At 43.6% G+C, this 14,796-nt stretch overlaps 1 protein-coding gene across 1 annotated transcript in view; it reads left to right on the top strand.

Moving 5' to 3' along the window:
• wnt10a (wingless-type MMTV integration site family, member 10a) overlaps nucleotides 1–14,796 on the top strand; it is an 82,970-nt gene that overhangs the window by 7,545 nt on the left and 60,629 nt on the right. Inside the window, exon 2 of the mRNA XM_043694598.1 lies at nucleotides 5,773–6,035. Coding sequence (XP_043550533.1) covers nucleotides 5,773–6,035 — 263 coding nt within the window. The remainder of the gene's footprint in view (nucleotides 1–5,772; nucleotides 6,036–14,796) is intronic.

Here is a 14,796-nt window from a genome sequence, read left to right as displayed (position 1 = left end):
CTGCAGTCTATCCCCCCAGTCTCTTCCCCCAGTCCCCCTGCCTGCAGTATATTCCCCCTGTCCCCCTTCCACAGTCTATCCCCCAGGGGATAATAAGGAGGGCATCTGGAGGGTAAAGAGGTTGGTGTTGGGGAATGTAGTAATAAGAAGGGTTTCCTGGTTAGACCCTGGTAAAATGATTCCACCCACCTCGATAAGGCAATTGGACGATGTTATTTTATTTAATTCAATAGAGCCAAGAACTGTAGATCCTGCAAATCTGAAACTAAAGCGGAAATTGCTGTAGAAACTCAGTAGGTCTGGCAGCATCTGAAGAAGGATCACTGGACTCAAAACTCTCTTTCGCCATAGATGCTGCGCGACCTGCTGAGTTCCTCCAGCAACTTTCGTTTGTTATTCATGCTATTTTACTTTCGTTGTGGCATTGACTGAGTGAGAGAGGACCTTGGTCTGAATTATACATGGATTTAAACTGTTGTTAGATTATTATGACAGTCAATGGCATTATGTTAAGATGGTGTATTATATCATCAATGATTACATGGTAATTTTAATGTGTTTAATCATCTGCTCCATAACCCATGTTATTAGAATTCTGGGATTAAAGATCCCAATAGTCGGATCCAAACAATTAGCAACCCTTTTCCATCTGAAGCAAGGTCACTAGGATTAGAACTGTTTTAATTCTGACGATGCTCTGATCTGTTTAACTCTCTTGTGCTTTCTCTCTCTGCCTCTGTCCGTCTCCATTTACACTTTCTCTAGTCCGTGTCTTGTGTATTGCCAGGGCTGCAGAGATATCCTGGCAGAATGTGTCAAACACTGTAATTTATTGAAGGCGAGTTTGAGGTGATTTCCCCCAATATTTGGGAGACAGAGCTCCCCGTTGCGTCTTCCTTCTACATGAAAGCTGCAAACCCAGTGGAGATGCCGAAGTGTAAGTTACTATCTAGTTAGTAGTTTTCATCACCTCACAAAAATGACCAACAATCGGCTACCAAAAGGAAACACTATCAGGAATTCAAGGCTGCAGTCCAGAAGGGCACCCGAAACCGGAAAAACCAGTGGTGGAGGAAGCAAGCACAGGAAATTCAACAACTAGTGGATGCCAATGACCCTCGAGGCTTCTTCAATGCACTTAACACTATTTTTGGCCCATCCACTCACAGTCATGCCCCTCTCAAAAGCAAAGATGGTCCAATCATCCTGAAGAACAATGCTGACATCAATCCCAGATGGTGGGGTCACTTTCAAGATCCTCGAAATGAAACCACCCCATTTGACAGGAATGTGATCAACAATGTTCCAAAAAGCCCATTGATGACTCCCTCAGCAAAGTACCAACACTTGAAGCAGTCAAGGAAGCCATCAAAACCTTGAAAAACAGCAAGGCCGCTGGACTCAATGGAATACCAACCGAGGTCATAGAGTCACAGAGCCATAGAGATGTACAGCACGGAAAGAGACCCTTCGGTCCAACCTATCCATGCTGACCAGACATCCCAACCCAATCTAGTCCCACCGCCAGCACTTGGTCCATATCCCTCTAACTCCTTCCTATTCATATACCCATCCAGATGCCTTTTAAATGTTGTAATTGTACCGGCCTCCACCACTTCCTCTGGCAGCCCATTCCACACATGCACCACCCTCTGCGTGAAAAAGTTGCCCCTCAGGTCTCTTTTATATCTCACCCTAAACCTATGTCCTCTAGTTCTGGACTTCCCCACTCCAGGGAAAAAAGACATTGTCTATTTACCCTATCCAAGCCCCTCATGATTTTATAAACCTCTATAAGGTCACCCTCAGCCTCCGACGCTCCAGGGAAAACAGCCCCAGCCTGTTCAGCCTCTCCCTACAGCTCAGATCCTCCAATCCTGACAATATTCTTGTAGATCTTTTCTGAACCCTTTCAAGTTTCACAACAGCCTTCCGATAGGAAAGAGACCACAATTGCATGCAATATTTCAAAAGTGTCCTAACCAATGTCCTGTACAGACGCAACATGACCTCCTAACTCTTACTTAATACTCTGACCAATAAAGGAAAGCATACCAAACGTCTTCACTATCCTATCTACCTGTGACTCTACTTTCAAGGAGCTATGAACCTGCACTCCAAGGTCTCTTTGTTTAACAACACTCCCTAGGACCTTACCATTAAGTGTATAATTCCTGCTAAGATTTGCTTTCCCAAAATGCAGCACCTCGCATTTATCTAAATTAAACTGCATCTGCCACTTCTCAGCCCATTGGCTCATCTCATCAAGATCCTGTTGTAATCCGAGGTAACCTTCTTCGCTGTTCACTACACCTCCAATTTTAGTGTCATCTGCAAACTTACTAACTGTACCTTTTATGCTCACATCCAAATCATTTATATAAAAGATGAAAAGTAGTGGTCCCAACACTAATCCTTGTGGCACTCCACTGGTCACAGGCCTCCAGTCTGAAAAACAACCCTCCTCCACCACCCTCTGTCTTCTACCTTTGAGCCAGTTCTGTATCCAAATGGCTAGTTCTCCCTGTATTCCATGAGATCTAATCTCGCTAATCAGTCTCCCACGGGGAACCTTGTTGAATGCCTTACTGAAGTCCATATAGATCATGTCAACCACTCTGCCCTCATCAATCCTCTTTGTTACTTCTTCAGAAAGCATAATCAAGTTTGTGAGACATGATTTCCCACACACAAAGCCATGTTGAAGTCCCTAATTAGACTTTGCCTTTTCAAATACATGTACGTCCTGTTCCTCAGGATTCCCTCCAATAACTTGCCCACCACCAACACCAGGCTCACTGGTCAAAATTGGAGGTAACCTGCTTCCTTACTAACTGCATCCACTTCTCATCAAGATCTGGATAAATGGAAATGTACCAGCAGACTTTAGAGACTCAGCAATCGTTACCATCTACAAAAGGAAAGGAGATTGATCTGAATGCGGAAACTATCCTGGAATTTCCCTGTTAGGAACAGCAGGAAAGATCCTCACCCACGTCATGAACAATGGGCTCAAGCCTTTAGCCAAGAAGATCCTTCCGGAGACACAAGCCGGTGTTAGATCATCACAGGGGAACAATCAACCATGATCTTCACTATGCGACCAACTCCAAGAAAAATATCGTGAACAACTTCAACGTTTGCATATCACATTCATCGACCTCACCAAAGCCTTTGATGGGATCAAGGAAACTCCTATGGGATGTCCTATCTACCTATGGATGCCCTGAAAAGTATATTCAAATCCTGAGACTCCTCCACGGTGGCATACTTGCCATAGTTATGGTCAGCAACAGGAACTGTGAGCCTTTTCAAGTCAGATCAGGTGTAAAACAGGGATGCGTGATTGCCCCAACTTTGTTCACTGTCATTACTGGGACATTCATCCACATCATCATTGATGACCTACCCCCAGGAATCAAAATTGTCTATATAACAGATGGCAGACTTTTCAATCTTTCCCACCTTAAGTCCAAAAACAAGACATCGATGAGTTCCCTGATTGAGTTCCAATACACAGATGACAACAGTGTTGCAGTTCTCTCAGAAAACCACTTACAACAGATTCTGACTGTCTTCAACCATGCTTACACGAAACTTGGACTTACCATCACTTCCAAGGAGATTCCAATCATCTATCAACCGTCACCAACTGATACATGTCGGATAGAACCATCGATTCAACTTGGCGAAACCATTCTGAAAACATGGATCATTTTCTGTATCTTGGAAGTCACCTGTCCTCCAAAGTCGACCTTGGTGACAAGATCCAACATCATCTTAAATGCACTGGAACAGCTTTTGGACATCTCCAAACAAGAGTCTTTCATGATCGTGACATCCAGACAGCAAAATGTTAGTGTACAAAGCAATGGTGATCCCAACACTCCTGTACGCATCAGAAACTTGGACAACATACTGATGACATCTGAAGGCACTTGAAAAGCTCCATTCATTGTCTTTGAAATATCTTGAATATTAGCTGGGAAGATAAAAGAACCAACGTCAGCGTGCTGAATGAAGCAAAAACAACAAACATTGAAGCCTACGTCATCAAAAACCAACTAAGATGGAGTCGTCATGTTGTTCAGACGAAAGACAAACATCTGCCGAAACAAATCTTTTACTCCCAGCTTAAAGAAGGCAAACGTAAAAGAGAAGGGATTCAAAGATATTTTAAAAGTCAACATAAAGAAATATAACATCAACATCAACAATTGGGAAACCAATGCCAAGGACAGGAAACTCTGGCAAACCATCAACTGAGAAGGAACAGCATCTTTCGAAGCCAACAGATGGGCAGAACCAGAAGAGAAGAAAACGGAAAGCGAGACAGCAACAACCAAAGCCTGATCTGCCATCTAGAATTGTTTGTCCTGAATGTGGACGAACTTTCAAAGCCAAGATTCGACTCATAAGCCACCTGAGAGCCCATAAATAGATCAACAGAATGAGAACCGTCATCCTCAACCTCGAGGGATGGCTACAACGATGACGAATAGCTATCTGATTTCTCTGAGTCAGTGTTTGCTTGTATGTGTGTGTGCGCGCATATGTGTACATCTGTGTGCATGCATGAGTGTGCATGTGTGCGTGTGTATTTGCACGTATGTGTACATCTGTGTGCATGTGCACATGTATATGTGTGTTTATGTATGTGTGTGTTTGTGCGCATGCATAGGTATGTGCACATCTGTGTGCATGTACATGTTTATGTGAATGTGTTTGCATGTGTGTATATGTGTATGTTTGTGCGTGTTTGTGTGAATGGGTGTGCACGCATGTATACATGTGTATTTGTGTGTGCATTTGTATGTGCACATGTGCATTTACATAGATGTATATGTGTGTTTGTGCGTGCTTGTGTATATGTGTGTGTTTGTGTGCAAGTGTGTGTATATATGTGAGTAGGTGTGTGTTCATGTATATGCGTGTGTTTATGTATGTGTGTACATGGTGGGTGGAGGCCATAGCATTGCTTCTAAGAATGGGGGTGGGGGATGGTCTCACTCATGCTCAGGATGGTATTTAATCCCTAATCAACATCACGAAAACTGGTGATCTGGTCATTATCACATTGCTGTTTGTGGGATCTTCCTGTGAACAGCCTGTGTATAGTGATTGCACTTTGAAACTACATCACTGGCTGGACAGCACTTTGAGACATTCACTGGTTGTGAACAATGCAAGCCCTGTCTTTCTGTGGTTCATTCCACATTTGTGGGATCTTGCTGTGTACCAATCAGTTGCTTTTTGACTCTACCTTACAGCAGTGGTGTCTGTTAGCTGGGTGGCTGGTTGCAGTGCAGACTAAGGCTAAAAACGTGGGGTTCAATTCTTGCACCAGCTGAGGTTACTGTGAAGAACTCTCCTTCTCAATCTCTCCCCTTGCCTGAGACATGGTGATGCTCAGGATAAACCAGTACCAGCCGTCTCTCTCTCTCTCTAATGAGAGAGCGGCCGTATGGCATGGTACAACAATGGCAATTTAACCTTTACTCTTCTGCCAAGTACAAAATACTTTATTATAAAGCATTTCAGGGTTATTCTAGGGTGCTGTATAAAGGCCAGTTTTATTTTAAAAACTAATTCCTTATACTCCATTTCTGTCTTTTCTTTAAGGATTACAATATGCAGTGAGATAATGTAATGATTTGAAAGTGTTGGAATCCTCTCAACTTGAGTCCTGAATGCTCCTGGGCTCGATGTTCACTTGGACGGTGAAATGATCAGGTCAACAATACTAACTGTGATTCGCCACTCTACCAACAGGGTTTGGTCCAATGAGATCCTCGGCCTGAAGATCCCAGTAGATCCCGTCCTGACTGCGAACACCGTGTGCCTCACGCTCTCGAGCCTGACCCGCCGTCAGCTGGAAGTCTGCATGAGGAATCCCGATGTGACAGCTTCCGCCATCCAGGGAATCCAAATTGCCATCCATGAGTGCCAGCACCAGTTTCAGGATCACAGGTGGAACTGCTCCAGCTTGGAGACCAAGAACAAGATCCCTTATGACAGTGTGATCTTCAGCCGAGGTACACAGTCATACGGCCGCGTTCGAGTCTTCACGGATCCCGTCTCCCGTTTATGAGAATCCTTTCATGGGTGTGGGGATGAGCTGCATTTAGTGCCCATCCCTAATTGCCCTCGAACTGAATGTGTTTCCTCCGCTGTTTCCTAAGGGTTAAGAGTTAACCACTTTGCTCAGGGTCCGGTGAATGCATGGGAGTGGAGAGGTCAGTTAGCTCACTTGTTTGGATGGCAGCGTGGGTTCAGTTCCTGGCTGAGGTTGCTATGAAAGATTCTCCTTATTGACTCTCCCTTGCCTGGGGTGTGGTGACCCTCAGGTTAAACCACCACCAGTCAGCTCTCTCTCTAATGACAGAGCTGCCCTTTGTTGTGGTAAGATGCTGGTAATTTATCTGAATGAATTGATCTAGTGTCAACTGCTGGTTAGCCCACGTGAATGTTACTGCAATGATCTCAATTGAATAATACAGCACTGACAGAGGCCATTTGGCCCATCAAGTTTAACCTAGCTCTTTCAAGGCCATTTTGACCCAAAACCTCACTTTTCATTATCATCTTTTCTCCCTGTGAAAGTTACCACTGTATCTGTGTCCACCACAGTCTCAAGTATTGCATTCTAGATCCTAATCACTCTTTGAGAAAGAAGGATTTTTGCTTGTGCTATGATCCAACCTAATGAAATGCTAGATTCCAGAATGAAACTTGCCTTTCTAGATCATATTGAGTTTTTAAGAGATAGAAAACCTTCAGATGCTTTTCCACAGCTGTGGCACAGTGACTCAGTGGTTAGCACTGCTGCCTCACAGTGCCAGGGACCCAGATTCGATTCCACCCTCTGGCAACTGTCTGCGTGGAGTTTGCACATTCTCCCCGTGTATGCGTGGGTTTCTTTGGGTGCTCTGGTTTCATCCCACAGTCCAAAGGTGGGGTTTAGGTGAATTGGCTGTGCTAAATTGCCCATAGTGTTCAGGCATGTGTAGGTTAGGTGCTTTAGTCAGGGGTCAATGTAGACTAATGGGTTTGGGGGGATTACTTTTCGGAGGGTTGGTGTGGAATTGTTAGGCTGAAGGGCTTGTTCCCACGCCGTAGGGATTCTATATATTCAAAAGAATGCTGGAATCCAAAGCAGATAAAAGGAGGCTGGAAGAATACAGCAAGCCAGGCAGTGTCAGGAGGTGGAGAAGTCAATATTTCAGGTATTAAAGCTGAAAATGTGTTGCTGGAAAAGCGCAACAGGTCAGGCAGCATCCAAGGAGCAGGAGAATCGACGTTTCGGGCATGAGCCCTTCTTCAGGATTAGATGTGGAGGTAGGGGGAGCTACGGAGGAGTTTTGTATTGGTTTAGCTACGTAATGTGGTCGTTAGTCAGTGAGACATATTCAATCGAGACTGTGGATTTTCTTTTGACACAAAAGAATTAAGAATACAAATAAACCAAACCTGTCTAAACACTGAAGATAGTTAACAGGATCCAAAACATACAACAAAACAAAGTGTCAACTTGTTTTCTGACCGCATTTATCATTGAGAAGTTGAACCCTATATTGCGACTCTTAAGGGGTTTAATTGACTCCTGACAATTCCTAACTGTGGACCCAATTCAATTAATCTTCACTAGATCTACAGTTGTGAGCTTATTCACAAAACTAACAGCCTAAACTTTATCAGTTTTAATAATCTAATTTCTAAGTAAAACCTCCTGGTTTGGAAGTTTCATAATTTAAATCCTTCTTCTGAGATAACTTATTCTCTGAACAGAAATGAATCGCTCTTCTAAGGGAGAAGTTAAACTGACATCCAAACTCTACACCACTGTCTTCTGAACTGGACTGAAAGACTTGCTTCTGAACTGAATTAAAGTAAAAATCTTGGCCATCTCAGACCTTTCTAAACTGAAAACAAATCGATTGGCCTTACATGTTTACTCTACCTGTTGCAAACCCAACAGTATAAATGTCCATTCATTAACGTCATAGAAATTTGCAGTCGCTTAGTCTCTGACAATCACATTCCAAAAGGTTTCTCTGACCTACTTTGTTAAAAAGAAAACTTTCACAAAAGTAGCCAATGTCCACATGCCACCGTTTTGAAATTCAAATTCCGAAAGTGAAATTCCATGAATGTTGCTGAGAAACGACACATTGTATAGAAACTTTTCATCTTGTACTCTGTACAGCTTCAACAGAATGTGTTGTTTTTTTTAGCTCAAGTTCTGTATTGCTAAATGATGTTAAATATGAAGTATTCATCTTTCACCTGAGTATCACAACCAATCACTTTAACTCTATACCCTCTGCATGACCATACAAATTAGGAGTAAGATCAGGCTATTTGGCCCTCAAGCCTGCTTGTCATTCAGGAAAGTAGTACCAATCAACTCCATATTCCCACCTACTCCAAATAACCTTTTGACTCAAGAATGTATCTACTTTTGCCTTTAATCTATTCAGTGACCCTACCTCCACTGCTGCCTGGGGAAGTTAATCAGTCAGTCTGTTTAGTACAGGCTTAAACATTGACTCAAATAGCAGGAGAATTCCCCAACATGGAATGTTTGGGTCTATCTGAAACAGCAGTCAGGGCCCTGCTTTTCTGTCTGATAAATGGCTCCCTCCGTACAGCAATGCAATGGCAGTCTCGACTCCCAGTGTGTGGGGAGCTCAAATCCTGGAGTGGGACTTGAACACAGATACAGAGCTGAGAGCACACTGACAGCTAAAGCAACCGTTCTGTTCTTAAACTGTGTGCTGCTGCACAGACAAGTTATGCCTTGACTTGAAAATCTTTAGTTCCTGATCACAAGGTCCTATCAGAGCAGGCATATCAGCATTCACAAATTAATTAGGATTAAGGTCTGACAGTGATTTCAAAGGCCTGAGAGCAAGAAGGCGGAGGATTAGTTATTAGGCAAGCTTGAATTTAGTTTATCTTGTTGGAATGCCAATTTTCTCTCTCTCCCTCCTGGCATTGAGTTTGTACAGGGCAAGAATTCCACACTAACCTGGCACCAATTGGCAAGTCTACTCAGCAAAGTCTATCCTTTGAGTTAGCATTTTTTTTAAAGACCGATGCTTCCTTAGCAACATATAAGTGCCACGGGCAAAACCAGCATTCATTTCACTTCCCTAATTACCCTTCGAGACATGTGTTGGAATTGATCTCATTGCTGTGGGTCTGGAGTCACCAGTAAGACAGTAGATGTTCTTCCTGTGGACTCCCCAACCCCACTCCCAAAATGGGAGTCGCAAACCGAACCACACCAGTTAAAAACTAAAAGAAAAACCATAAAAACTCGGAGCTGGAGTAGCTCATTCTGCCCCTCGAGCCTGCTCCAGTTTACTATCATGGCTGATCTTATCTCGGCCTCAACTCCACTTTCCTGCTCGCTCCCCATAACCCTTCAACCTGTTACTAATTACAAAGCTGTCTATTTCCTCTTTAAACTTATTCAGTGTCCCAGCATCTACCCCACTCTGGATCGTGAATTCCACAGATTCACAAGCCTCTGAGAGAAATCACTCTTTTTCATTTCTGTTTTAAATCTGCTACGTTTTATCCTAAGGCTGTGACCTTTCAAAGATTGTCCCACAAGGAGAAACATCTACTCCATGCCTCCGTGCCCTTTTAGCTTCCTGTATACCTCCATTAGACCTCCTCTCATTGTTCTAAATCTCGTGTGTATAGACCGAAACTGCTCAAACTCTCTTCGTAAGAGGAACTGCTCAACTTTTGAATTGGTAACTGTATAGTCACCATTAAAGAAATGAGCTTTGTAAGCCAAAATTACAGCAGACAGAATGGAATCTATATCCCCAGACTGTGAGCCTTGGCTAGCAGATTACTGTGCGCTCCAAGCAGAGAGGGAGACAACTACTGTCTTCAAGACCAGAGAATAGATGCTCACTTTAAATGGCACTTTACTCTGCAGTGAGCTGACAAGAAAACCAGCTTTCCTTTCTGGAACCACCGCTGCTCGCCCTAATGAGCATGAAATATTAATCAGAAAATGTGTTGAATGAAAGAGTAAGTGTGTGCAGTGGAAGAGAAGATCTACAAGCACTTCAGGTGCATTTGCCCACGACGCGTTCAGTGAGCATATTTTATCAACACAGTGTCATGGATAAGTAGCAGAAACTAAACAAGATAATGATGAAAGGCAGTGGCTGAAGTAGTTTACACACTCACCTATACCACTGGATTGTGAGATTACTGCTGCCGTCTGTGCTGGCTTGATACGTTATCTTATAGCAACTGGCCTGTGATATTAGTCTACATTTGAATTGCATTTACAAATACTCTATTTCCATTTTACCCACAACAGGGGAAACATTTTTTTTCCAATTTAGAATGAATAACAAAGTTATGGAATAAGTTAATCCCCTTTATTTACACTTTCAGGGTAAATCACAGGCAAGGCCAACCTCTATGGACTGTCCCTAATTGCCCTTGAGCAGAGTGGCTTGTAGGGCCATTTCAGAGGGCACCTACCTATGTTGCTGTGGCTCTGGAGTCACATGTAGAACAGAGCAAGTAAGGACATAAACTTTCTTCCTCAAAGACACTCATGAACCAAAGACAAAAGCTGAAATTGCTGGAAAAGCTCAGCAGGTCTGGCAGCATTTGTGGAGAGAAATCAGAGCTAACCTTTCAGGTCCAGTGACCCTTCATTCAGACATAGAATCATAGAGATGTACAGCACGGAAACAGACCATTTGGTCCAACTCATTCATGCCGATCAGATATCCTAAATTAATCTAATCCCATTTGCCAGCATTTGGCCCATATCCCTCCAAACCCTTCCTATTCATATACCCACCCAGATGCCTTTTAAATGTTGTAATTGTACCAGCCTCCACCACTTCCTCTGGCAACTCATTCCATACATGCACCACCCTCTGTGTGAAAAAGTTGCCCCTTAGGTCTCTTTTAAATCTTTCCCCTCTCACCTTAAACCTATGCCTTCAAGTGCTTGCCTTTCCTCAGAATTCAATGAACCATGTGGATTTGGATGATAGTTTTAGGGTCTCCATTATTCAAGCTGTCAGTATCTGATTTTGTCTTCGATGAATTGACTATAAACCCCAGCAGCTGCCAATAGTCAGATTTAGGCCCTAATCCCCATGACAATAACCTGGATCTCTAGATTATGGGTTGAGCAATATTACATTAAATTAACACTTTCAGAGATGTTACGACACCACCTCTGAAGCAGGGGGACCTGAATCCAAACCTCCTTACCCAGAGGCTGGGATACTATCACTGCACCACAGTAGCTAAAACGGGATTAAGACTTTGTGCTATATTCAAATGATTGCAAACAGGGGCAGGCGCAGTTCATTTGGTCTCTTGCTTCTGCTCTGCTATTTAGCATGATCATGGCTCATTTGATAGCTGCTGTATACAACTTTATTGATAGTCCCCCATAACCCCCCACTTCTAAGGTGAATGGCAGGTGTCTTTTCCCCACAGTGTGGGGGTTAAAATCTAGGGGCATATTTTTAAGGGGAGAGGAGAAAGATTTAAAAAATGAAGGACAACCTTTTTACCCAGAGAGTGGTTCGTGTGGAAGGAACGTCCAGAGGACATGGGAGTGCAGGTGCAGTAAGGGGACGTGATTGCCTAGTGGTATTATCACTGGGCTGTTAATCCAGAGACCCAGGTAAGGTTTTAGGGACCTGGCTTCAGACCATGCCATGGCAGATAGTGGCATCTGAATATAATAAAAATCTGGAATTAAGAATCTAATCATGACCATGAACCCATTGTTGATTGTCAGAAAAACCCATCGAATTCACTAATGTCCTTTAGGGAAGGAAACTGCCATCCTTACTTGGTCTAGCCTACATGTGACTCCAGACCCGCAGCAATGTGTTTGACTCTTAACTGCCTTCTGGGTAATTAGGGATGGGCAGTAAATGCTGGCCTGGCCAGCGATGCCCACATCCCATGAATGAATTAAGAAAAGGCTACAGCATTTAAAATACATTTGGATAAAGCATGTGAATAGGAAAGGTTTGGAGGGATATGGGCCAGGAGCAGGCAGCTGGGACGAGTTTAATTTGGGAATATGTTTAGCATGTACTGGTCAGAACGAAGGGTCTGTTTCCGTGCAATGTAACTGTATTATAACTCTTGAACAATGATCCAACCTACAGTGCTCACTGGTGTCTTTCCCCTCCAGTCTGTCTTAAATGGGAGTCCCCTTATCTTTCAATTGTAAGGCAGCTGAAAGTGAATTAGCAGCTTGTTACACCTTTCTCTCCAATTTCATTTCTGTTGAAATGCCTTCGGACGTTTTACTGTGTTAATGGACCGACAGAACACCAGCTTGTTAGCTGGTGAAGAGCTCCCCCTGCACCTCTCTGAATGGGGCCAGGGCATTGTTTACATCTGTCTGAGAGAGAGAGAGAGGACAAGGTCTCGGGTTAACTGCTCCATTTGAAAGCTCCTAGCTCCAATGGTGTCACATTTCTCCAGCGTTGGAGGCTGAGGGGTGATCTTATAGAGGTTTACAAACTTATGAGGGACATGGATAGGATAAACAGACCAAAGTCTTTTCCCTGGGTTGGGGGAGTTCAGAACTAGAGGGCATAGGTTTAGGGTGAGAGGGGAAAGATTTAAAAGAGACCTGAGGGGCAACTTTTTCACGCAGAAGGTGATACTCGTATGGAATGAACTGCCAGAGGAAGTGGTGGAGGCTGGTACAATTGTGACATTTAAGATGCATTTGGATGAATAGGAAGGGTTTGGAGGGATATGGGCCAGATGCTGACCCAGGTAGGTGGGACTAGATTTGATTGGGATAACTGGTCGGCATGGACGGGTTGGACCAAAGGGTCTGTTTCCGTGCTGTAGGTTTCTATCACTCTATCTGCAGGACGTTGTCAGCCTCGATTTGCTATCATGACTCTGAGCTCGGTCTTCAATTCACCATTTTATGATTCTGAGGTGAAGGGATGAGGCTGAGACAGATCCTTGATCTATTTGGGAATTGGGGGTTACAGGGAAGGGCAAGAAAGCAAGTACTATTAGATCCTCCATGATTCTACTGAATGGTGGAGCAGGCTCAAGGGGCTGAATAGCCTTTTCCTGTTCCTATTTGTAATGGCTTTGTGGAGATTGCTACCAATGACCTTAAAGCTACAAGGGGAGGTGATAGTCTAATGGTACTACCACTGGACTGTTAACCTAGAGATCGAGAGTGTGGTGCTGGAAAACCACAGTTGGTCAGTCAGCATCCGAGGAGCAGGAGAATCGACGTTTTGGGCAAAAGGCCCAGGTAATGTTCTGGGGACCTCTGTTTGAATCTTACCATGGCAGGCGGTAGAATTTGAATTCAAGAAAAATCTGGAATTAAGAGTCTAATGACCATGAATCCATTGTCAATCGCCAGAGGAAAATCTCACCTGGTTTGTTAATCTACCTGGTTCGATAACCTACCTGGGCCATTAACCTACCTGGCTCACTAACCTACCTGGTTCACTAACGGTTCGTTAACCTACCGGGGTCACTAACCTTCCTGGTTCATTAACCTATCTGGTTCACTAACCTACCTGGTTACTAGCCTACCTGGTTCCCTCATGGGAAGGAATCCATTATCCTTACCCGGTCTGGCCTCCATGTGACTCCAGACCCAATGTGGTTGACTCTTAACTGCCCTGTGGGAAATTAGGGATGGGCAATAAATACTGGCCTCGTCAGCAATGTGCTCATCTTGTGAATGAATAAATAAAAAGCTAACATGTATGTGTAGAATAGTTAGATAGTTGGGCAGATTTGATGGGTCTTTTGTGAGGTGTAGGCCTGTATGTACACCAGTCTGAGTGTACACCAGTTAGGATCATAATGAAATGCTCGGCACTTGCCCAGATATGTGCAGCTCACAAAGCAGCCCATCCTCCCAGGTCCCGGTCTCATGATGTGCAATTGTACATTACCAAATGTAAATGCAAATATGTATTCTCTGATACTTGTCCTTGTGTGATGCCTTATGTCTCACAACACGCACCATCTTCTTTCTTCATTCACAAAATGTGGGCATCACAGGCAAAGCCAGCGTTTGTTTCCAATTCCTAACTACGGGAATTGTTTTATTGTGAGGAGAATTGAACGTTAGAGCATAAAGGAGGTTATGCTTCAGTTATGCAGAGCATCTGGAGTACTGTGTACAGTTCTGGTCAGTGTATGTGCACAAGGATGTTAAGGCATTGGAGACAGGTTTACTGGACTAATATCCGAAATGTGGGGATTGCCTTATGAGGAAAGGGTGGACAGGCTGGGCCTGTTTCCACTGGGGTTTAGAAGAGCCAGGGTCACTTAATTGAAACATAAAAGATCCTGAGTGGACTTGATTGGGTGGATGTGGAAAAGATGTTTCCTCTTGAGGAAGAATCTAGAATGAGAGGTCATAGTTGAAAAATGAGGTGTTGCCAGTTGAGGACATAGATGAGGAAACATTTTTTCTCTGAGTCTTTGGAATTCTCTTCCTCAAAAGACAATGGATGAGGAACCTTTGAACATTTTTAAGGTGGAGATAGGTTTGTGATGACCAAGAGGGATGAAAGATTATCGGGGATATGCAGGAAGCCGAGTTGAGGATAAAATTAGATCTGTCATGAATTTATGGAATGGTGGAGCAGGCTTGACGGGCCAAGTGGTCTTCTCTTGTTTTTTGTTGGTGTGTTCATAACTGTTAGGAGAAAGTAGGACTGCAGATGCTGGAGAGTCAGAGACAAAAACTGTGGTATTGGAAAAGCACAACCGGTC

The sequence above is a fragment of the Chiloscyllium plagiosum genome, chromosome 7 (genome assembly GCF_004010195.1).
Source record: "Chiloscyllium plagiosum isolate BGI_BamShark_2017 chromosome 7, ASM401019v2, whole genome shotgun sequence".
NCBI classification, from domain to species: domain Eukaryota; kingdom Metazoa; phylum Chordata; class Chondrichthyes; order Orectolobiformes; family Hemiscylliidae; genus Chiloscyllium; species Chiloscyllium plagiosum.
Note: the sequence above shows the minus strand (reverse complement) of the source record. Positions and strands in the feature narration are given on the sequence as shown.